At 38.0% G+C, this 25859-nt stretch overlaps 1 protein-coding gene and 1 pseudogene across 2 annotated transcripts in view; one reads left to right on the top strand and one right to left on the bottom strand.

Moving 5' to 3' along the window:
* Slc9c2 (solute carrier family 9, member C2 (putative)) overlaps positions 1-25859 on the top strand; it is a 104869-nt gene that overhangs the window by 26324 nt on the left and 52686 nt on the right. For both annotated transcript variants that reach the window (XM_013520788.1, XM_013520790.1), the window contains exons 6-13: positions 621-737; positions 2724-2885; positions 7100-7199; positions 7534-7677; positions 12916-13084; positions 15470-15551; positions 16876-17042; positions 17932-18036. In XM_013520788.1, the coding sequence (XP_013376242.1) occupies positions 621-737; positions 2724-2885; positions 7100-7199; positions 7534-7677; positions 12916-13084; positions 15470-15551; positions 16876-17042; positions 17932-18036 (1046 nt within the window). The remainder of the gene's footprint in view (positions 1-620; positions 738-2723; positions 2886-7099; positions 7200-7533; positions 7678-12915; positions 13085-15469; positions 15552-16875; positions 17043-17931; positions 18037-25859) is intronic.
* On the bottom strand, positions 12074-12803 carry LOC102009912 (annotated as a pseudogene).

Here is a 25859-nt window from a genome sequence, read left to right as displayed (position 1 = left end):
CTCTTCTCTGGCTATTATTAATAATGCTGCTATGAACATTCATGTACAAATCTTTGTGTGGACACACATTTATCATTCTCTTGGATATATGCCTAGGGGTATGATTGCTGGATCATAGTTTGTTCTTATTTCTAAAATGAAGTTCTTTTGGAATCAAATTTATGTTTATTCAAGCGAAATGTGGTACCTAAGATTTGTCTCATCTTGAAGCTCAAGCATGGTAAAGGCCACGGCAGAAGAAAGAGTGCTATTGCCATGTTCCATCATCCCTGGAAATTCAGAAAGTGCAATGGAGAAATTTTTTTTAAAAAAATGGTGACTGTGATGGTCTTAAAGATCCATCCCAATCATGGTTGTTTTAAATGTTCTTCTTTTCCTCCATCCTATCCATCTGTTTTTTGTATTTCCTAGGCAAGAGCACACTTTTTATGTGCCACATTAAATTGTATTTTCATCCCCTTTTTGGAATATAGACATTTTTATTTATTTATTTATAAATTTTTAAAATTTTTATTTTAAAGAAAATAGTACAAAAAAGAACCATAGCAAAATACAAACAAAACAAAGCAAGGACATTAAAAATGATATGGGGCTAACTGTATTTTATATTTTCCTTCCAGGCATTTCTAAAATGTATACTGATTTCTTTAGAGGAGAATCATTGGTCCTTTGCAGCGTCATGCATATTTTTTTTGGAGTTTTTCGGGGTGCCTCCACTGAAATTAACATGTTTAGAGGTAAGAGCGTTTTTTGGGTCTATATATTTTCTAAAATCATTCTTGTTGAAATTAAAGTACATTCAAGATGTCTTTCTGGACATCTTGAAATTAAAATACATAAAAGATATTTGCCAACTTACTGAAATTAAAATATGTTTAAGATGTCTTCATTTTCCCTAAACTTTACTCTTGGACCAATTAAAATGATATATCAGGTAACAGGAAAACAATTGGCATCTATGCATTTCCTTGGACATCAAAAGGCAAAACATTAAAAATGATTTCATCTCTCTCAATATGCACCTGTATATGCGTATGCAAATACATGATTACGCCATGTCACATTTTAACCCCTTTCTGAATCAATCTTAATTTCAATGGCTGAGTGTTAAGAATTGTCATGATCCTATATTTGAACCTGTGGGTGAAAGCAGAACAGTTCATGCAGTATTGGGGAGAAGGTTCTAGAAGTGACAATAGCCAGATTTTTGTAACTATCACTGGGATATGTAATATGATGCCATGTTATTTTTCCAGATGTAGAACTAGTAGATAAGGAAGAAAGGGAAAAAGGAAGTCACAGCATAAAGGGGGAAAATATGCCCACTTGGTATATATTTGTGACAGTTGCAAAAAGAGGGATATTCAAAAGGAGAAATGAACATTGGTAGATAAGGGAGTGTTTACAGTGTTTCTCAAAGAAAGAGTGAGGCATCTGGGATAGAACAATTTTTGTACCTATCCACTTGCTGCCTATATTAGTCACTGCATCACTGGACAATATATCCATCACCCAGAATTTCAAGGAGGAGAGGTTTATTTTGGGTCAGGGTTTTTAATAGGGTCAGGTCATGGTTTGTTGGATCCAAGCCACAAACACATGGTAGAAGGCCATGATAGAAGAAAGCTCAACCGTTGGCAGCCAGGAAGCAGAGAGGGAAGGGAGGAACCAGAGACAGGAATACCCCTCTCCAGGTCACAGCCCCAGTGACCTGACCAGGTCCCACCTCCGAACACATGAGACTTTTGGGGGACATTTCAGTGCTTCTTGATGAAGGAACTCTAGGCATTTAAGATATAATAATTTTTTCCATTAGTTCTTTATTATTTAGGACTCTCCTGATATATCCACTTACTGGCATTAGTATTAAAAGTTATTATGACTAACAAAAAATTTGCTTCTCCATTTCTCAAAATCTTCCTGGACTAGGGTTAGGAGTTGCAAACCAGGGTGCACAGGAACCCTGGGTATGATTTGCTTAGCCCTGACAACAGTATGATGCTTAATCTTGAGTGTCAACTTGATTGATTTGAGAGTTGACTAAGGGATTAGAAAACCACATGTTTGGATGTGTCCTGGTGAGTCATGGAGGTGTGACTGTATCTAGTCCCTGGCGCCTTCTCTGGTGTCCTTCCCCTGAGCTTTGCTTCCAAGCAGCAGCGAAGTGAGCAGTTTTGCTCTACCATGACCTTCTACGATCACATTTCTGCCTTGGAGCCAGGCAACCATGGACTGAACCTCTGAAACTGTGAACCAAATAAACTTTTCCTCTTTTAAATTGCAGGTGTCAGGTATTTTGTCTCAGCAACAGGAAAGCTGACTAATATACCTAGTTCTAAAATTTTTGAATTTGGTAATCCTTTTTCTCTTCCTGTGCTGGAGATTGAACCCAGGGTCTCATGCATGCAAGGCATTACTCCTGAGTTACATCCCCAATCCTGGTTTTCTTTTGTTTGGGTATTACCTCTCCAATTTGTCACAGGTTTTTCACATTTATGCTCCTTGCCTGCATCCTGAGGATATTTGAATCCTCTGCCTCAGAATAAGTAAACCTCAGTTTATATAGAAAAGACATCCTGAGAGAACCTCTTTTGTTAAGCTTCTATGGGACACTCCTACTTGCTGGAGAATAAGGACCCCAATCAAAATCTCAAGAGCAAGCCAGAGTGCCATCAATGAATGAATCTGAACTCATTGCTCAACTCTTTGCTTCTTTTTTATAGAGCTGGATATAATTCTGGGAATCATCTTGGATATTTTTGGAAGCATCGTATTTGGATACTGGTGTGCAAGAGTCATTGAGTTTATATTGACTGACCCTTTTAACAATTCACTGACTAATATCATCCTCAGCTTTTCATTGGTGTATATGACTTTCTACGTTGGTAAGGCTGACACAAATACAAAAAATGCTGCCCTCAAAGGAAACTTTATAAATCTTGATTTTTGTCCTTATCTTGATTCCAATTATCTTGATTCCCTCAACAATATTCCGTCCACCTTTCTTATAGTATGTTACTGTCATCTGCAGCTCTTTCCTGTTATCTTTTACACCTTTATTGCGACTCCATGTCCTTCCCTCTTGCATTCATCTCTGTAATCACTCTCCTTCTCTTTGAGCTCTTTCCTTTGACCTCACAGGTAGTCACTGGTAGTCCTCTGGAAGAGGAATGAGCACTGAGATCATTCCTGCTCTGAGCCTGAGCAATTTATCTGTAAAAGGGAAAGTTCTGAGAGATGCTCCCAATGGCTTTTCAGCTCTGCAGCCTTTCATTCAATTGGTTATAACCTGAGGAGGCTGTTGAAGTGGTAGTCCTTTCCTGAATCTAGGAGCGGGAAAGGACAGGGAAAAATTGCACATATTTATGTCTGAAAGAGAGGCAGGAAAGTGAAATAATTAGAGGAGTAAGAGTGCCCAGAACTGGTAGACATTCAGCTAGTAAAATTTGGAATTAAAATGTTTACTGGTTAGACCAAGGTCCCCAAGAGCCATGGTAACTATGGCCCAACTTATCTATTTCTGATTTTGATCTCATCTCTCAGAGTGCAGCAACCTCCATGCCTTAAAGACCTTAGAGGTTAATTATTCCTCTTTTCATCACCAATTATCTAAAAGCACTGCTTCCCCTACAGAAAAATTGTCACAGCGGGCTGGGGTGGGTGTTGCTCATTGCCCCGAGTCAGTAAAATTATAGAAAACTTTCACTGGAGACTCACTTCCTTCTACTTCTTCATTTCTTTTTTGCTCCTGTGAAGGTTTTATGGATGCCTTTAAATCTCTAAAACATTTATTGAGTCTTTCTATTTCTCTACCAGACAGTGAGCTCATTGAGGCACAGTCTATCTCCTAGCCCCCCTTTTATTTGTTCTGTCTCATCTCAGCCAAGCTCAGAGCTTGCCATATGCCTGATAGCTTAATGCATGTTGGCTGAATAAGCTGATACTGGTCCTCAAAGAGCTTTGGAGTTAGGCGGACTTGTGCTCAAAACCCAGCTCCACAATGTATTAGCTTATTGGCATTGAATAATTAACCTCACTAAGCTTGAGTTTCTTCATCTGTGAAAGTGGCCAGTAACATTTAGTTTGTATGTATAATGAACTAAAAAATATCAGACCTCCCAAATTCAAAGACCCAGTCCAAAAATGGGCATTGGAGATGAATACACACTTTTCAGATGAAGAAATACAAGTAGCAAATAAATATATGAAAAAATGTTCAGCATTACTGGTCATTTGAGAGGTGCAAATTAAAACAACACTGAGATTCCAACTCACTCCGGGAAAGAATGGCCATCACCAAGAAATCAATCAATAACAAATGCTGGAGGGGCTGTGGGGAAAAAGGAACCCTTCTCCACTGCTGGTGGGAGTGTAGACTGGTGCAACCACTGTGGGAATCAGTCTGGAGATGCCTCAAAAAACTAGGGTTGGAGGCCCCATTAGACCCAGCTAGTCCCCTTCTGAGTATCTCCCCAGAAGAATTAAGAACATCTTACCACAGACATATATGTGTACCCGTGTCTATAGCAGCATAATATGTAATAGCCAGATCTTGGAAACAACCTAAATGCCCATCGACTGAGAAATGGACAAAAAAGATGTGGTCTTTTTCTATAATGGAGTATTACTCAGTCATAAAGAAGGATAAACTGGAGAATTTTATAGGTAAATGGATGCAACTTGAGACCATACTCATAAGTAAAATAAGTCAGACACAAATGTGCAAACATTGTATTGTCTCCCTAGTGTGAGAAGCTGAAAGAGTAAATGTGATTCAAAATGTACAATAGATTCTGTAAAATGGTAAGAAACTACAAAAGGAAAGAGAAACTGGTTTAGGGGAGTAGAAAAAAAAGAAGGAAGGGAAAAGCAAAAGGAAAAAAATATACAAAAGATAGTTAAAATAGTTATATTACTAATTTCTCTTAGTTCATTGAAAAGATGTTTGTGCTAATATTATTTGGATAATTAAATGCTGCTATCTCATACTCTGAGTTACTAGTTTAAAGATAACAATATACAATGTATTAACCATTGTTACCCTTCTATTATATTGTTTTGGAAGGTTTTTTTGTTTCTTTCTCTTTAAAATAAAAACTAAAAAAATCTAGTTTATAGAGGTATTAGTGTAGGGTCAGGCATTAATCACTGAGCTAATGTGCATTATGTGACCTGCTTATGCTGCTGAGCTACAGAGAGTTCCTACAGGCTCTTAAAAGCTGATTTTGCACATTTCTTCCCAACTCCATACTCAGGCCATAAAATTGGCCATGGTGGGAGTCTTTATGCCATGGATACTGGAAGACTGTGTAAGTCAGGGACCCCCTCCCCCACCATACAGAGAGAGAGAGAGAGAGAGAGAGAGAGAGAGAGAGAGAGAGAGAGAGAGGAGGAGAGAGAGAGAGAGAGAGAGAGCTTGTTTAAAACATTTCCCAGAGCAGTACTGGCTTCAAAGTACGGCAGTTAAAAAAAAGGTTGATTTCTTTCCCTTTTCCTTTTAAAAAAATGGAGTTGGAGCTAGGCGTGGTGGCGCATGCCTGTAATCCCAGCACTCAGGAGGCAGAGGCAGGAAGCTCACTGTGAGTTTGAGGCCAACCTGGGCTAGATAGTGCGTTCAAAGCCAGTTTAAACTACATCACGAGACTCTGTCTCAAAAAACAACAAACAAAACAGAACAAAACAAATCAAAATGAATGGCATTGTTTCCAGTCAGTGCTTGGCATCCTCCAAGACAGATACTTCCTGGTGTGAATTAAGAGCAGGATGGGAGCATGGGGCTTCTTAGAGTATGTTAGTATCATTTGCACATTAGAAGGCTCCAGTCCTGACATACAGCTTCCAAGTTGGTATGAATTTGTCATCTAATTAAACAATAAGGATTCCTTATGCTCATTTTGGCATGCAGCCAAAAAGCTTAGTCAGTTCAATTCATATCAAATGTGTGCCAAAAGCTATTTAAAATCCAGACATACAAATTATATAGAATTCAAAGTAAGATCTGAAGAGTTTCACTGTATCACAGTTTGCAGCATGGTGGTTTTGCTATTATTGGTTATTTAAATTAAACTCAGTTAAGTAAGCAAGTAAAAATTCTAAAGGAAATTTAAGTGATTAGATTAGTGAAAGGAACAATGAAATACTCTCAAAAGTAATAAACAGTATTAATTTACTAAGCAGTAAGTAGATAAATTAATAACACAGTAATAATGATTATAATTTATGCATTGCTACAAAATGTGCCAGGCATTTTTTATGGAATCTGATTTAACTTTCACAACAATTATACAATTACACCTGCTTTACGAATGAAAGAACTCAAAGGAGAAAAGGAAAGGTCACATTCCAAGAGCAGCCAACTTTGTCCTGTTCCAAAAATTCTTCCACTTCTATTTTTCATGTTCTTTCTTTAGCTTTTTGTCTGTTGTTTATAATGTGCTATTTTTGGGCTCTGGAGCCTAGGACTGTTGGCATTTATGGTATCCAAACATTCTTCCTGGTTATTTTCTTGCCCCAGACTACACTTGCAAATCTGTTTAGATTGGAAGGAATTACCACCTGAGGTAGGGAGGCAAAAGGAAAACAGACTTCAATAACTTCACAACGCCCCTGAGCAGAGACTGTTAAACTCCTTTTCCATTATCTTCATCCTCAGTGACAGTCTGGGGTTGGCCCCCAGGGTCAGATAGGCCTGGTTTGGGCAGTCTATTAGCAAAGAATGGCTTTTGCATTTTAAAGTGGTTTACAAAAGAAAGATATTTTGTGGTACGTGACGATTATTTGAAATTCAACTTTTAGTCTCTATAAATGAAGGGTTATCATATACTCATTTGCTTGTATATTGTCTGTGGCCACTTATGCACTACGGCAGCCGAGTGAGTAGTTGTGACAGGTGCTCATAAATGTTAGATATTTACTGTCTGGCCCTTTGCAAAAAAAAAAGCTCACTCTTCCTGATTCGCAAGATTTGGGCAATCCCTTGAAATAGCTATCTAAGTAAGAAATATTACTCTCAAATTTCCCACCACTTCTTCACTCAAGACAAAGTAGCTTAGTGTGCAGATTTAAATGTATTTATTTTATTCTTTTTTTCTCTCCCCAGTGGAATATTTTGGAATGTCAGGCATTGTTGCTTTGATCACTGTGGGCCTGAATTTAGATTCCTTAAGCTTTAAAGCAAATATGGAGCATGTAATTACTAAGTAAGTTTCCTATTCTGTATTTAATATAGATCTCATAGAAGTTAGCGTCTTAAGATGCCATGCCTTTGTGGATGCTATTAAAATTCCCTTTATATAACTTTTGTTAAACCTTTGAAGTTTAAATTTGAGTTACATTTGCAAAGAACTTAAAGTATCAATACTTACTGACAATATTTTTATTATGCATTAAGTATCAGTAGTTCGGAGATCATAGTGTTTTTCTATATAACTCTGATAGAATTTTACTTTAAATTGTGGATTTAAAGACATAATGATTTCCTCCCTTTGTTTAAAGGCATTGCTTTAACTGTCACTTCCTTTCTATTCATCCTAGGTTCCTACTGATGTTTTCGTCTGTATACGAACATTTGATATATACTTTCTTTGGCATTGTGATTGGATGTGGAGAAATCGAGTATTTCACATTTCACTCTATAGTTTTCACTCTCTTGTTATTTTTGACAGTGAATTTTGTGAGGTAATCATTATATTTTAAAGTTTGTTTTTTCCAAGCTTAGTTATGAAGCCCAGAGTTAGAACTGGGAAACAGTGGTGTGCAGCAAAAAAAGTAGATGTTCTTGAGATATGGAAGAGGCCAGGGAGTGAGGGAGGCCTCAGGAACGCGTTTTAGGCAGACAGTCCTTGGGGGGTAAGCCCTGAGGGAGGCAGCCTGGCAGGTCAGGAAGCAGCAAGGAAGCCTTGGTCACGGAAGCAGAGAGGAGGGGAGAGCAGGAGGAGATAAAGTGACCGGGTAGTTATGAAAAAACAAGAGAAGACCCGGGCATCATTGCTCTTCTGGGCTAATAAAACTCCCTCAGGAGTGGTGACTTTGCTCTGGGGAATGCCGTTTGTGGAGGGAAAAATAAAGAGCATTTGGTTTTTAAAAATTGTATATACTTTCTTTACTATTTGAATTTTTGCACTATTCATGCATTACTTTATAATTTAAAACAAAGGTAAAATAATCAAAACCCAATCCATTTCTTAAATCTTTAAGAAGAGTAACTAGATCTTCCATTGGATTCTTTATAAATAGCATGAGAAGTCCATACCAGGTAAAAACAAATTGCTAAAACATTTAAAAATCTCTAACTCAATAGAAATTAAAAAAATAAAATGATAAGTGGCTTTATTCTTCAGCCATAAAATTCGTGGTTCTAAAAGTCGTAAGTATGGCCCTTTGAGGACATGATAAGAAGGGCGCTCCTGGCCTGTCCGCTCACCGCCCCTTGAATGTCTCCCTATTCCTTGTTCCCTTCACTCCAGATAAGTAGCACATCTGTCCGACACTTGTCCTTTTAGGCACCTTCCAAAGTCTCTGCTTTTCTGTCTTACATCCTTACCCCTAGTGCCTATTCATGTTTTAAATGTCAGAATAAACAGCGCTGTACCAGGGAAGGCTTCCCTGCTTCCTACCCTCCTCCTCTCCCAGCTTCAAGGAAGATAGGTAGCACCAGTCTGCGTTCTTTAGCACTATTTAGTTCTCCTTTGTGGCACTCCGGGCAGGTATTAGGGAATCCTTGGTTTTACAGTTAATGATTTAGTGTTTGTCTCCCCAGTGTAGCATAACCCTTGAGGGAAAGCATCATCTGTCTTGGTTTTGACAATATCTTAAGATTCTTGAACAGATTTTTATATTTTTTGCTGAATGATGAAACAAATATATATATATGTGTGTGTATATATATATATGTACATATAATATCAAAAATCTCATGAATGTTCACATTCCATTTGTGTTAGTCTGGGATCTCCAGGGTGACAGAACCAATAAGAGACACAGATATAGATACAGATGGTAGAGACACAGATACACAAAATGGGACGAGTAGGGGATCTGGCTGATGTGCCTTTGGAGGCCAAGTCCCACGGGCAGCCATCTATAATTTGATGACCTTGGGAGTCAGCAGCAGGGCTCAGCTCAGAACCGACAGCTCAGAACCCGGGAAACTGATAGTGTAATTCTCAGTCCAGGATCAAAGGCCCGAGATCCCATCAGATCTTCTGGTTTGAGTCCTGAAGTTCAAAGGCCAGAGAGCCTGGAACTCTTGATGTTTAAGGGTCAGAGAAGAGTGTCCTCGCTGCAGGAGAGAGGGGAAATCACTTTTCCTTTCTTTTTTGTTCTATCTGGGTCCCAGACTAAGCTTGAATCTTCCCCACCCAGTTCGCTGATCCACCTGTCTCTCTCCACTGGAAACACGCTCACAGACACATCCAGCAGCAATGCTTTATCAGTTCTCCAGGTACTCTTTAATCTAGCCAGTGGACACCTAAAACCAACCATCACACCGCTTCTGAGAATGTGATTCAAATTGGGGGGAAAGTGCTTATCAAATTGTACACATGAAGTGTGTGCAGATGTTTGCATACCGACTGTACTTCATGAAACTATTGTAAAATTTAAAATGTGGGGAAGACTCTATTCAAAAAGTCTTCAGTGGAGTGGTATTCATGGTAATGAAAAATTAGAAACAACCGAAAATGCCCAACTACTGACAAGTATGAATTGGGGACAAGAGACTCTTGCATTTCCCTTTTATCAAGTTACTCACCTTAGATTTGTTCAATTTTAAGACTAATAGAAAATTGTTATGAATCTGTTAATAGACTCTACTATGTGGAAGAGCTTCAAAGGATATTTTATATCAGTAACACTGGAAGGCATACTGAGAACTACACATTTGTAAGATTATTTGCTTTTTTTATAATCAGAAAAATACAAATTATGAAACTCAAAATAGTAAAAACATTCAGACCTCAGGAGTTGGTTTTGATGAGCTACAAAATAAAAATAATAGTACAATGGATTTAACCATTTGACAAAGATTAATTTGGCCTCTTTGATGTTAAAATTAATCTGTCTAGATATCTAGGGAGCTCTGAATTTTCTACAATAGCCATTGGGCATGTGGGCCAGTTTCTGATTGGATAGTGACGTATATAATATGGATCAGTTTTTGCCTCTACAGAGTTGTGGTGATATATAACTTAACTATTATAACAGTACCCGGATATCTATACTCAAAAATAAAATTTTATAATTAGAATATAAAATAGTACTAATATATATATATATACAGTCATATGTATCATAATATATAACTGTATTTATCAAATGTATAGTGTAATGTATACATATAGCCACCTCTGATATTGCTTATCAGAGCACACATCCCAACACACACACACACACACACACACACACACACACTAGGCGGTACCTAATAATTCTCAACTGGCCTGAGAGGTCACTGGGTTGGCATGAATTCACCTGACTGTATAGAGAGTAAACCCACAAGGGTCAATGATATTTTATGGAAGAAGTCTTTGGTAAGACTGAAAGGGCTGGTCAGAGTCACTTTGCAAAAAATTTGAATGCAAAGCAGAAGAGTGTGCCCAAATAAACCATGCAGAGGATAGATGGTGAGTATAGACTCTTTGTTTCTTAAAAACAGGAATTCTCTAAGTTGACTTGTGTGATTCCTAGCTGAGCAACTGATACACAGTATGGTTTTTGAGGTTGACATATGTCAGATTTTACTTTTGCTGAAATTTCATCTATTCTAAATCATTTGAAGTACAATACTGATATTTTCTCAGTGCAGATCCCCTAAAGACAGATTCTACAGGATCTTGGAGAAAAATGACTTACTAGGAAGGCACACATCGACATTAATTAGTATAAGATTTTATGGGATCTCAAGAAAATCTTGGTTGGATTAAGTTTATTAATTTGCCTATAATAATTTTAGCTTTTGGCCATCATCTGTACATCCTTCAATTCCAACTTCTGAATCTGATCATTTTATGGCCTTTCAGGGAATAGAGTATCTTGTCAATATTCTTTGATGGAGTTTCCATGAAGGAATTTACTATCTAAATGTAAGGGCACAATACAGTAGTGTTAGTGGCAAATCTTATTATTTGTATAGAACTTCCAGCAGTATTTTTTTCTTTTTAAAGAAATATTTATACTTACTTAAAAGAAGTAAGTTTAAATAGTTCAGAAATGGAACAAAGTAGAGATCTATGTACCATAAAAAGTGAATTATCAGACTCCATGGACATTTCCAGGTAAACATTAATACAAGCTCAGGTTCACATTTTTCTTTATACAGGGATAATGCATACATACATCATGTGAAGATTCAGGCAGAAAAGAAAATCAGAGACACTAACAATATCCTCAAGCTTTAAAAGTAATGTGGAATATGTTTTAGAAACATTTTACATTAATATAAACCCTTGATTTAATTTTATGATTTTATGCCAGAAGCATGGTTGGTATTAATTAAAGAAACACATATTGGTATTATAGCACATTGGCTTATTAATAATGAAGGCATTTTGTATCTCAGTGTGTAACAAAAATTTTAAAGTTGATTATTTGCTGTGATGTTTTAAACTTTCCAAGTCTTTTGGACGCACAAAAAAAATAGCTGCATGCATTTAAGTGTTTTTTTTTTAATAAAATATACAAAATAATTGATCTCTGCAGTTCCTAGTTATGTTTTGTCTTTTTCTCCACATGCAGGTTATATTCATATTTAAGACTGGGTTAATGCCCCATAGGGTTTTTGTGTGTGTGTGGTACTGGGAATCAAACTCACAATCTTGTGTTTGCCAGGCAGGCGCTGTGCCACTGAGCTATATCTCTGGCCCCAAGCTCAGTAGTTTTTAAACAATGCTACTAAATAACCACAAGTCCCCAGTGCAGTACGGGAGAACAGTCTTCATCACTGAAGTTGAAATTGCTCCTTTTGGATATTTTTCCACTTCAGTGTTAGGTTGTTAGGGTTTCATTATATGGATTAAAAAATGGTTTTGATTTCTTCCACAGTTCAGAGTTGGAAATCATATCGTACAGGGATGTTTCAAATAACCAAATGCTCTTTAGTAGATGAAAATGCAGCCCTAACATACATAGCATCTGCATCCTTAGCTATATTATCAGTAGATCTTAAAACCAAAGTAAGATGGTTTTCCTGATTCCACAATCCACCTAACTGTTGTTTTTGAAATCTGAATATTTCTATCATTTATAGTTTCTGTTTTGGATAGTTCTGACTAAGACCATTTTATTACAGCATGAAGCCAGTTGAAACCAAATTTTTCAAATTTGCTTTAAAGTAGTAGCTACTCGAGGCAACAAGCCTACACAGCAGCTAAGTGAGATATATTGTTTTTCTTTGTGTAAACTATTGGTTAGCACACAAAGTGTGCAGTGTACAACTCCAAGATCTTCTATTCTCACCAAATAAGCTACAAATTCACTTATGCTTTTCTTTCTCTAGAAAATCAAAGCTACATTTAATCTCAAGTTCCTACTGAACACAACCTGGGCCACTGTTCCGTGGCTCTCAGAGAAATTTCACAGAAAAAACCCACTGTATTTGGATGATGAGCTTTTTGACTGTGAAGAACCAGAATCACTGCAGTCAACCAAACATGTTTGACTATCATGGCATAATTTTTCAGGCGGGTGACCTGCACGAGACATGTATTCTTTATTTGCCTGCCGAGCTCTAGTATTTTTCAAACTCACACATTATATAGAAAACAGATTTAGTTTCAGAAAGCTGGCATGACACCAATAAACTTCATTGTTTTCTCTTTCCTGAAAAATTTTATATGGAATTTAGTATTGAGTACATAGTTTCAACATAAGTAATATAAAGTATGATTTATTTACTTTTACTGTTTTTCCTGTCCGCAGGATCTTTACTACTATCGCATTGACGCCTATCTTGATGCATTTGAGTCATGAATACAATTGGCAATTAGGAATTGTTATCTCCTGGACTGGAATTAGAGGAGTTTATAGCTTACTCTTATCTCCCGATATTTATAATCTGGCTGAACAAAAAGTAAAGGCTCCACATATGGTAGGAAAAATCATGTCTCATGATTCTTTATTCACCTTTATTTATGGCACTTGTCATTGTACCCAATAATAAAATGAGCTGGTTTCAAATTATACTTTAAAAATGCATTCTTTTTCAGCAGAAAGGAACTCAGAGAAAAGTTTATCTATGTTGACAGTGTGAAAGGGACCAATACATTGTATTGGTTAAGGACAGGGGTTTTGGATAGACTGGGCCTCCAATCATGACTCCATCATTTACAAACTTGATGACCGTGGGAGAAGTTATAGAGTCTTGCCTAGCCTCAATTTCCAGTTGAGGTTGAGACGGTGCTTAATAAAAGCTTAATCAATGCTATTGAGCACACAAATGATGTCTTTCAGTATCTGTCAGAAAGGGTGGAAAAAATACCGTTATGGAGAGAATACCAACCTCCACAGATATTAGAGCAGAAACTTAAATGCTAGTTAAGTACACTAATGAAGAAAGATTTTATAAATAAGATAAAGATTTTATAATAAATAATTACATTAATGATCTTGTGTTTGTATCATCAGTACTAATTTAAAAAAATTCAAGCCAAAGAATCCATTATCTGAGTGGAAAAGAAAACTTGATATCCTTTCCACTCTTTCTCAATGTTGTTCTCCTCTGGGCGGGCTGGTGGTGCAGTATCTGTCAGTGATACTTCAGGCAAGATCCAAGGAGCCCAGTGCACCTGCTGGCAGGGTATAGGCTCCTTCTCACGTGTGACAGACTGTGAGTGAGCTAGGGAAGGTAATAGACATCTCCTGGACCAGCGCCCTCTAGCTCCCAGTCACATAAACCTCAAATCTGCTCTAGGGAAGGAGGAAACCACTTGGAGGCTATTACCTCAAGATCACCTTCCTGTTTGCCAAAGAATGTGGAGGTAGAGGTACAGTGTTTCCTGATATTGTCTGATTCCCAGGTCGAGATTTTCTTGCCTTTGCTATTTGACTATACCAGAAGGTTTATGGAAAAACTGTCAAGCAGTTCATCTTGCATGTGGAAAAGTCAAAATAGGCAATAGCCTACTGTGCATAGCGTGATAGGGAAAGAATTCAGGGGCCCTAACTCTCAAAGGAAGTGCTTTTCTTGATAGGGTATTATATTCCTCACCACATCTTTCCTGAGCATTTATATCCATGGGCCTGGTCTGAAAATGAATTTGGTCAGGTGAACTGGTGGCTTTGCAAAGATTTGGGTCCTTCCTTGTTCCAAGCGAAAATTATTAATAACTAACATTTAAGAGCTTTTAATTCTTTTTTATGCAATGAATTATCCTCAAACCAAATTAATAGTGTAGGGAGCCACTGAAGCTGGGAATGGATCATATGTGTGAGGTGTGGCAAGGCCGGTCCAACAACACAAGGTGCTCAGGAACACCAGGTGCTCAGGTGAGTCAGGCAAAGTTGCTAGGCAGTGGGGCTGAAATTGACATCAACCTGAGAGTATAAATAAACCCACGGCGGTAGCTGAGCTGTTCCTTTCCTCCCATCTGGAGACAGGGCTCAATCTGACCTCAGCTTTCTGTCTCTTATCTTTATTTCTCCATCCTCTTGCCGTCCTCCCCTGCCTCATGAACTTTGAGAGCTGTGTTGGATGTGACATAATAGCATGTTAACTAACACTTGGGTATCATTTTGCAGTGTTTCCTAATTCTGTCTAATGTTATGCATGCCCTTTGCTCCATCCTAGACCTAAAGAATCACAATCTTTATAGAAGGGCCTGGGAGTCAGTGTGTTTTAAAAGCGCTCTGGGACAGGTGGCTGTTCTCAGCCAAGTCTGGAAAGCACACTGGAGGTGAAATTGCTATGAACTGCATTTTTCAATGAAGGACACCGAGACTCAGAGGCTCCAGGCCTAAAGGTTAATAAATGGCAAAGCCGAGGCTTACAAATGTAGTGTCTTTTTGTTTGTGCATAGCACTTTCTCTGACCCCACAGCTCCTGCCTGCTCCTCCATGCCCAGTACAGCTGTAGTCATGCTGGTGGTCAGAACACATCCTCGTCAATCACCACTGCCTGGTGTGCCTGGGCTTCCCCCACCTCTCAGGCTCTATAGCCACGTCTGTGACGGCTCCCAACTTGCTGGCCTTGTGTAGCTACTGCTGGAATGGGCAGTGTGGAAAGCTTTTCTCAGTGTCCTTATCTCAGAATCTACAATCGATCTTTATGTCCTCATTTTGACTGAAAATTAATTTTTGCATCAGTATGTTATGTTCAGGCAAGATCCACAAAACACCCTTTTTACTTTAATTTACTTATCATAAACAGAATTAAAAATATGGATTAAAGCAGAATTTTGATGGTGGTTAAATGGATGATTGTCTTTGAAAAACTTATTTAATTTTTGGTTCTAACCATTTGTATGTTTTATTTTAGTTTATATTCCATATACAAACAGTATCATTGTTGACTATGGGAATAAACTCACACATGATGACTTGGTCAGCTAAGACATTAGGTAAGGCATATGTATCATTCTAAGGACCTCATATTAGGGCAATACATGCATACCTGTGTTTATAGCAGCACAACTCAGAATCACTAAATCCTGGAGACAGCCTTCATGTCTATCAACAGATGAACAGATAAAGCAATTATGGTACTATACATAATGGAATATTACTCAGCTATAAAGAAGGATAAATTTTAGATGTTTGTAGGAAAATGTATACACCTGGAAATATAATACTAAGCAAAATAAACTGGACACATATTGGTATGGTACCTCTCATTAGGCAAAGTGTAAATAAAGAGCAAAATAAAGGATTGATAGAAACAGAGAGAGATCTTTTGCAAATGAGAATTGGTACAAGAAACTGAGAGTGAGGGGAGGAGGGGAAGGAGTGGGGAAGTAAAAGGATTTAAGATGTGTCAGTTATGTGTAACGAATACCCACAGTGAATGTAAACATTATACATCATTAGCATGAACTAGAAATAATAACAAAGATAATGAAAGTGGGAAAGAGGATTCAGAGATAGAGGAAAGAAGGTGGGTGGGGAGGGGGATGGGGATAAAAAATAATCAAAAAGTAATATGCTCATGATCTTCCCTAAGATGAGTGGAAATGTCAAGTATTGCAAACACGTAATTTTATTTTTAACTTAAAATAAAATTTAGAAAGGGTACCACTTTAACTCTTTATGAGACATTTCACATGTGTTAACAAAGAAAGAACAACTTTATTGAGGTGGAATTGAGCAAATAGGCAAAGGTCATTCACCAAATTCTTCTGTTTGTTAAGAAACCTCAGAACTCTAACTTCAAATTCACACCTCAATAAATACACAGTGCTGCAAGTTTTGCGTATTTAGGTTTGTGTGCCGGGAAACAGAGGTGTTAGATCTGAGGGGTGTTTATGGCAGTGACCTTTGCACTTCACTACGTATAAGAAACAGGTGGAAAACTCGTTAAAGTCAAATTCTCAGGCCAATCGGCTTTTGGGGCTGCGGCATGGAGCCCGGTGGTTTGCATGGTGTCATAAGCAGCCCTTCTACTTGTAGGAGACACAGGTGGTTCTCTACCTTTTGAGAAATACTGGTGGGTACCTTGAAGTGGAAAGTCTTTAGCAGTTGAGCCAGATAAAGCTGAGTCATATAGCCAAGAGGAAACAGATGGATAATATTTCGGGAAAATTTTCGATAGAATTGTCATTGCTCCAGTCACTCTGTTCTGGCTGTGCAGGTGAGTTCACAGTTTCACCAATGCGTCATGACTGTCCTTGTCCTTCCCTTTCCGTCTCCATTGTAGTGCGTTCACACCTTTGCTTTTCTTTCTCACAGGTCTGTGTGCTATTTCCCTCCCAAGACAAAGGGTTATACAAAATGTCACTCATCACATACAGCAGATTCTACAGAACACAATAACTTTATTTAAAACAGAGAAACTTTTGACGAATGTTAATTGGACTTTAGTAGAAGAAAAAACGAAGATTGAATACGTTATTCCTGTGAGTTAATATCCGGCAAAAAATATTTTTCCTTTACTTCCCTTGATCTACTTTTCTCATCTTAGTCTATAATAAAAAAACAAAACAAAACAAAACAAAAACACCTGATTCTGTTAACTAAATGTCAGAAAACTGAGGGGAGATATTTACTAGCTTTGCTGTCTTGATGAAATGACTTCTTTGAATTCTGTCTCTAAAGAGAAGATCTTGGTGATCATCCTTATTTATGCAATACCAGGAGAACGGATACTTTCGCAAACTGGTTAGCTGAATATCAAGCACGGCCCCTGCTAAGATGATGTTTCCAAAGGTTTGAGAGACTGAGAAATCTGTAATTATTATAAAAAGCAGAAATTACAGGCTGATTCAGAGAGTAGTGAAACATGGACAGGTTTGGAGAAGAATTTGACATTTACATCTTTCTAAAAGAGCAGCACTCCTGAGGCAGGAGGATCACTGAGTTTGAGGCCAGCCTGGGCTATGTAGTGAGTTCGAGGCCAGCCTGAACTACACTGCGAGACCCTGTCTCAAAAAACAAAACCAAAAACACAGAACCCAAAAAGCAAAACATAAAACAAACCCTAAAACTTTTCAAAAGAATATATTGCCACAATTGAAACAATACTTCTTTTTTTTTTTTGGTTTTTCTCCGGTACCGGGAACCAAACTCACGACCTTGTGCTTGCCAGGCAGGCGCTTTTGCCGCTGAGCTAAATCCCCAGCCCCCTGAAACAATACTTCTTATATGGAAAAAAAAAGTTACTCAAGTTATGCTTAACCAATAATTTTAGCAATTCTGATTCGAATTATTGAAATTTTTGCTGAGTCTAATACTTGTTATCTTCTTACAGTTTTTATTTACTTTATCTTTTTGTGTTTTAAAACTTAGCCCGATAACCTTCAGTCTTCCCATCTTTCAAGTAATGATGATGAGTGCCCGACAGATGAAGTTTTAATAGAAGAAGCCAAATTGCACGTAGCTATAATACAAATGGTTGGTACTGTTCACATACTCTGTTTAGAAATTTTCAATTCCTTTAACCCTTATGGTTTTTCTGGTGCTGTAGAACAAATATTTCTTCTTTCATATAGTCTTTTGCTTATTAAAATTAATGTTTGATTTATTAAAGTTTAGACAAAACTAAAAAAACAAACACTTTCTTAGGCTTTAGATTTAAGACACAAACCTCATTATTTTAAGATCAGCATGTGTTAGCAGTCTCTTTTGGGGATTCTTAGAACAAGAATTGGTGCCGTTTACATGGTTAGACAATTAAACATCTTTAAATATTTGAGACTGCTTCTAGAAATGTAACATATTTCAGTTCTTTTATGCAAAATTCTCTCAAGTGCTTATTTATTTACTTATTTACTTCTTTTTGAGACAGGCTCACTGTGTAATTCAATCCAGGCTGACCTTGAACTTATTATGTAGCCCAGATTGGCCTTGAACTCACAGTGATCCTCCTGCCTCAGCCTCTCTAGTGCTATGATTGCAGGTGTGTGCCACCATGCCTGGCTAACGTGCTTATTTAACTCTTAGTAATGTAATGCATTACAATGAATTTGGTGAGCCAAAAATGCTCTTAAAATGTTGTCATTCTAATATAAACATAAAAAGATTACTAGGTAAAATCAAGTTTAAGTAAACTTATCAAATGACAAGTCTTAAATTAGGGTTATATTCTGATGAATCAGGTTTTATCTAGTATAGTGGTATATAATATACTTGTTATGCCCAGAGGATTTTTTTTTCACTTTCTTTTAAAAACCCATTGTCGTGAAAAATTTCTAAAACACCTTAAAATACATGGAATAGTGTAATAAAGCTCCAAATGTCACCCAGCCCTAAAAACCATCCTCACACGGCCAGTCCCACCTGTGCCCTCCGTCACCCCACTTTCCACACTATTTTGATATCAAATCTTAAATGTCATATCATTCGATCAGTAAATACTTCAGAATGTATCTGTAACTTTTAAAGTCTTAAAAAGTAGTAAAATACTAATACTGCACTCAAAATTAATACAAATATCAAGACTAATCAAACACCAATTTGATGAAACTTTCAATTGTCTTGTATGTGTGATAAATGCTTATTTCTACAGTTTATATTTTCAAGTTGGATTCCAATTAGGTCCATACACTGCAATTCACTGATATCTCCTTTAATTCTCTTTTAATCTATAAATTCTGTCATCTTTTCTTTCACTTTTTTTCTGTTGAAGAACAATTCCTTCTTGAAAAATTTATTTTCATTCTTTTTATTTTTTAATTTTTTAGTTTTTTTATTTTTATTTTTGGAGACAGGGTCTCACTCTGCAGCCCAGGCTGGCCCTGAACTCACATATAGGTGTGCGCCAATACGCCTCGTTTTATTTTCATTCTTTAAGACATTCCTGCACTTAATTTAAAGTGTTGGCTGTGGGGAGGGGCAGATAACATGCTTAAAGAACTCATTAATTTGAAATGTTCTCAGAGTCCATGTGGTAAGAGGAAGCTGGTCTCACCCGCAGAATGTGGGGGTCATGCAGAGGAAACCAAACACACAGGCAGGAACCGGTATCTCACTGCCAGGTTCAGGAATGAGGCTGTGTCAATCCAAAAAGTGGGATAGTAACTCAGCCTGTTGATAAGAGAAGCAAAATGTCTGTGACTGTATGAATGTGACACGATTTACCCACTGGCTACAATGCTTTCTATTCTTCCTGCATTCAACACATAATTAGCTTTTCTCAAGACCCCTCAAGGCTTCATCCTATTATGGTGTTGGGCTCAGAGTCCAGTATCTCCTAATCTGCATTTGGCCCAGGTGAGAGACATCTTGTTGCCTCTCCTTTAGTGTGACTTCTCTTGATCTAGAGACCTGGGAACTGAAATCCCAGCATATCCACCCCCTATATACTGAACTCTCAGTGATAATAACAGATACTTCTGTACAAGAAGTACTTATGTACTTAGAAATCATGAGGAGGGATAGTGGTGCATGTCTGTAATCGCAGCCCTTGGCAGGGTGAGGCAGGAAGATTGCTGCAGGTTCAAGGCCATCTTGGGCTATATAATGAGTTCAAAGCCATCATGAACTACATATTGAGACCCTTTCTCAACAAAACAAAACAAAACAAAACGAAACAAAACAAAACAAAACAAACAAAACAAAACAAAACAAAACAAAAAAACCAACAGGTAAAAGAGAAATCACTGATCCATGACAACTATGAAATCCAGGGGGCAAATGCACCAACTCTCTCCATTCTTTCCACTTCTGTAAGAAATAAATCCATGCATGTAGCTGAGTGACTTCCTCAGTCTTATTTCTTCCAGTAAAGAACTGGAAGGCTAATATTCACGTAGAATGGTCTCTGTCCCTTTTATTCTAACTTGGAGTTATTTTCTCAAAAACTTTGTGCATTTTCAATAAATCTGATTACAGTCTACCTCATCCCCCAATTTCTTTTCAGACAAACTATGTGTCCAACACATAGTTGTCCAACAAGAGTCTTGTCCAACAAGAGTCTGAGAAGGCCTTTACTCTTGTTGAAAGGGAAGACTACCACTTTGAATTGTTCAGTACTATTAAAAAGCATCTGCAGACAACACCCTTAAATTGATCTTGACACAGAGGCTATATTTCATTGGCAGCACTCTGGATTTGGTTTTTACTCCTGGAGAGTGTGCCAGCTAGAGAAATTATAGATGAGAAACAGGTTTAGTTTTCAATTTGAGAAATTATGGCCTGTATATTTACCCTAAGTTATGCTCGCAGCATGACCTGCTTCTCTTTGGTTTATGTTGCACGTCGTATGCAGATAAGAATAAATCTACAGTTTTAATATTTCCAGGGGATTGGAAATCTAGACTTCTCTCCAGCAGGTCCATTTATCAGGTATTTTTTTTTTTTTTTTTTTTTTTGTTTTTCTCCGGTACCGGGAACCGAACTCGCGACCTTGCGCTTGCCAGGCAGGCGCTTTTTGCCACTGAGCTAAATCCCCAGCCCCTATCAGGTACATGTTTGACCTGCCAAGTTGCCTGAGGTGACAGGCTTGCCAGTTGTGGTGCCGTTGCAGAGAACGGCTGCCTCTCTGCTGTTACCTAACCACTCTTCCAGTTTTCCCTCCTTGTGCCTGTCCAGCCTCTGTGCCTTGCTCAGTCCCACTGTAAATGCCACATGTTATAGCTTTTTGTCATGGAAGCTTTCCATAGTTAACACTGGTTTCTGTTTTAGTTAGCTTTGCTGTGTAACAAACACTGTAAAACTTAGCAACTAGAAAGAACAAAGGTTTCTTATTTCCCTTAGTTCTGTGGATTGGATGATTTCGCTGTCTGTCCCTGCTGGGGTGTCTCATGTGTCTCTGGTCCACTCATAGGGCAGTTGGGGCGGCAGGGTCCAGGATGCTCTTATGCACAGGTTCAGCAGTTAGTGCTGGCTGGCTTCTAGGACACTAGTTTTCTTCCATGATATGGCCTATTCTGCCCCAGTAGGTTGGACCTGGCTTCTTCACAGGGAGGTGGTCTTGGATCCAAGCAGCATGAGAAAGGAAACCGCAAGACCACTTAAGACTAGACTCTAGAGCCTGCACAATGTCACTTTTACTCTTGTTCTTTTAGATAAAGCAAATCACAAAACCAGCCCAGATTCAGTGAATGGAGAAGTAGATGCCAGCTTTTGATGGGAGGAGCAGTGGTATCAGCTGTAAAGTGGCGTGGCCACAGGGACTCATGGGGCCATTGCTGTGACGTACCACATTTACTCTTTTACATCAACAGTTCCACAGAGTGGTTAACTTTATTTTATCTTTGAATGTCTCTTCCAGGGTTCCTGCTGCTGTGGCATTCTCTCTGCTTTTGTGAGTCTTATCTTTTCCAGACTCCTCTCCTTTTCTGTTTTTATTCCTTTAATCTAGGTGTTCCTCAGGCCAGGGGAATCTATTTTTCTCTTACTTTTAGTTTCTCCTCCTTTATTCTCAGCCATGCTCATGATTTTAACACTCTACATGAATGCTCTTCAAATTTATAATCTTCCTCCAAAACCTTATACCGCCAGTTCTCTAGATTTATGAATTTAGATTTATGAATTTTAACTGAGGTAGAACATCTTCCCCTGCAGCTTCCCCTGGTACTCAGATCTGTCTTGAATTCCTCCTGAGCCTGCTGCCATATTCCTGGCCTCAGTGAATGGAGCCTGTGCCACGTGGTGGCTGGGGTCTGTCTTGCCTTTTTCTCCTTCTTCAAGTTCTATCAGATTTATCCTGTAAATATTTTCAGAGTCACCTTATAAATGTTTGTCAGACATATCCCTTTCCATCCTTGCAATCTTAATGTAGGTGACCATGATCTCTTGCTGGGTAGTAACTTTCAGCTGGTCTTTCTGCCCCTAGAATTTCCATTCTCAAACCACAGTGACTTACTAAGAGACAGATGTCACTGTATCACCTTCCTACCTAAAACCCTAATGGCTCCTCAGTACCTATGTTTTCCAAAGTGAATTCCAGTAGAATACTTGTTCATGAGACATTAATAGGTCCTGCATGGAAAGAAAGTCTCCATGCTCATATTGGTTTGGGAATGCTTGTTTAAATAAAGTTAAAGAGATTTCTTTTTTCTTTCTTTCTTTTTTTTTTTTTTTGGTATTTTTCTGGTACTGGGAATCGAACTCATGCACGACCTTGCACTTGCCAGGCAGGTGCTGTGCCCCTGAGCTAAATCCCCAGCCCCAAGAGATTTCTTTATGGAGCTTTTTGTAGAACTCCTCAGAGTTGTAAAGATGCTGATACACATTGGAATTGCCCAGAAAGGAATGCATGACTCTAACATCTCCTTCTCCCCTGCATAGTTTTTCTATTTTTTACATTTGAAAAGAATTTTATTTTTACTTAGTTGACATAAATGTACTTGTTTATGAGATACTATGTAATATTTTGACACATGTATACATTGTGTGTTATTCAAATCAGGTTAAGCATATCTATCCCCTAAACCATTTGTCATTTCTTTGTGGTGAAACTATTCAAAATTCTTCCAGATTTTCTTGAAAGAGACATTGATTTTCAGGAATTGCAGCTCAAGGAGTATGTTGAAGATGCACCTGTCACACTCTAAGAAAAGATTACCTGTAAGACCAAATCTCAGGGCAGCTACCCGCCACACCCACAGTGTGTTGGCTCGGGCTGGGCTGATCCCTGGACATCTTCAGGGAGCCCGGGGAGTCTGGGCTCTGCCTCCCTGACCAGCATGCAAGGCAGGCGAAACCTCGGGCACCCTCTAGGGCCTTGGTGGCTACCTGTCACACCCATAGTGTGTTGCCCCAAGCTGGGCTAAACCCTGGACATCTTCAGGAAGCCTGGTGAGTCTGGGCTCTGCCTCCCTGACCAGCGTGCAAGGCAGGCAAAACCTTAGGCATCCTCTGGGGCCTTGGTGGCTACCTGCCACACCCATAGGTGTACATACAAAGTACAGGAACCTGTGGGATGCAATGAAAGCAGTCCTCAGAAGCAAATTAATAGCAGTGAACTCCCGCCTTAGGAAAACAGAACAAGCACAAATAAACAATCTTATGCTGCGCCTCAAGTTCCTAGAAAAAGAAGAGCAAGTCAAACCCAGAGCCCAGAGAAGGCAGGAAATTATAAAGCTCAGAGCAGAAATTAATGCAATGGAGACTAAAAAAAAATACAAAGAATTAATGAATCAAAGAGTTGATTCTTTGAAAGAATAAATAAAATAGATAAACCCCTAGCCAACCTTATCAAAAAAAAAAAAAGAAAGAGAAAACTGAAGTAAACACAATAAAAATGAAAGGGGTGAAATCACTACAGATCCTGAAGAAATTCAGATCATCAATACCTACTTTGAAAATCTTTACTCTCATAGGATGGAAAACACAGAGGAAATGGACAGATTTCTAGACACATATGAATTACCAAAGCGGGATGAAGAAGATATAAAAATCCTGAATAACTCAATATCAGCGAATGAAATTGAGAATGTAATTAAAAACTTGCCAATGAAGAAAAGCCTGGGTCCAGATGGATTCACAGCTGAATTCTACAAGCAATTTAGGGAAGATTTAACACCAATTCTTCTCAAACTCTTTAATGAAATTGAAAGGAGAGGTATTCTCCCCAACTCATTCCTGGAGGCAAGTATTATTCTGATACCAAAACCAGGGAAAGACCCAACCAAGAAAGAGAGCTATAGACCAATCTCCCTAATGAATATAGATGCAAAAATTCTCAATAAAATACTAGCAAACAGAATACAACAAGTCATCAAGAAGATTATATACCACAACCAAGTGGGATTCATACCAGGAATGCAGGGATGGTTCAATATACACAAATCAATCAATGTAATACACCATGTCAATAGAGCCAAGGACAAAAATCGCATGATCATCTCCACTGATGCAGAAAAAGCCTTCAATAAAGTCCGACACTCATTCATGATGAAAACCTTACAGAAAATAGGAATAGATGGCCTTTAACTCAAGCTGATCAAAGCCATCTATGATAAACTAAAAGCTAACATCATACTAATGGTCAAACATTGAAAGCTTTCACTTTAAAATCAGGAACAAGACAAGGACGTCCACTGTCACCACTCCTATTTAATATAGTTCTGGAAATATTGGCTACAGCAATTAGACAAGAGAGAGAAATAAAAGGAATAAGGATAGGAAAGGAAGAAGTGAAATTGTCATTGTTTGCAGATAACATGATATTCTATATAGAAGACCCCAAAAACTCCACCAAAAGACTCATGGATATAATAACCAAATTCAGTAGCATAACTGGATACAAAGATAACACTCAAAAGTCAATAGCATTCCTGTACACAAGTAACAAACAGACTGAGAGAGAAATTAGGGAAACCACACATTTCACAATAGCATCTAAAAAGATGAAATACTTAGGAATCAATCTAACAAAAGAAGTAAAAGATCTATACAGTGAAAATTATAATACTCTGAAAAAAGAGATCAAAGAGGATATTAGAAAATGGAAAGATATTCCTTGCTCATGGATAGGAAGAACCAACACTGTGAAAATGGCCATACTCCCAAAATTGTTGTACAGATTCAATGCAATTCCAATTAAAATGCCATTCACATACCTCACAGATCTAGAGAAAACACTCCTAACGTTCATCTGGAACCAGAAGAGGCCTAGAATAGCAAAAGCAATCTTGGGAAACGAAGTAAAGGCAAGAGGCATCACAATTCCTGACTTAAGATTATATTATAAAGCTACTGTGGTAAAATCAGCATGGTACTGGCACAACAACAGACCTGAAGATCAATGGAACAGATTAGAAGATACAGATACAACTACAAACACACTCAGTCACTTTATCTTCGACAAAAGGGAAATATGTTCAATGGAAGGAAGATAGCCTCTTTAATAAATGGTGCTGGGTAAACTGGCTTTCCACATGCTGAAGACTAAAACTAGACCCATGTCTTTCACCATGCACTAAATTAAAATCAAAATGGATCAAAGATCTAAATCTTAAAACAGAAACACTAAATTTATTGGAGGAGAAAGCAGGTACAAATCTTGAAGACATAGGGGTAGGAAGAGAGTTCATGAACAAAAACCAAACTGCACAGGAAATACTTCAAAGAATTAACAACTGGGATCTCATCTTATTGAAAAGTTTTTGCTTATCTAAAGAAATCACCAATAAAGTAAAAAGAAAACCCACACATTGGGAAAAAATTTTAGCCAACTGCCCCTCAGACAAAAGACTTCTATCTAGGACATATAAAGAATTAAAAAAAAAAAAATCAGGCTTCCCAAATTCAAAGACCCAATCCAAAAA

The sequence above is a fragment of the Chinchilla lanigera genome, unplaced genomic scaffold (genome assembly GCF_000276665.1).
Source record: "Chinchilla lanigera isolate Chin_1 unplaced genomic scaffold, ChiLan1.0 scaffold00005, whole genome shotgun sequence".
Taxonomy (NCBI): Eukaryota; Metazoa; Chordata; class Mammalia; order Rodentia; family Chinchillidae; genus Chinchilla; species Chinchilla lanigera.
Note: the sequence above shows the minus strand (reverse complement) of the source record. Positions and strands in the feature narration are given on the sequence as shown.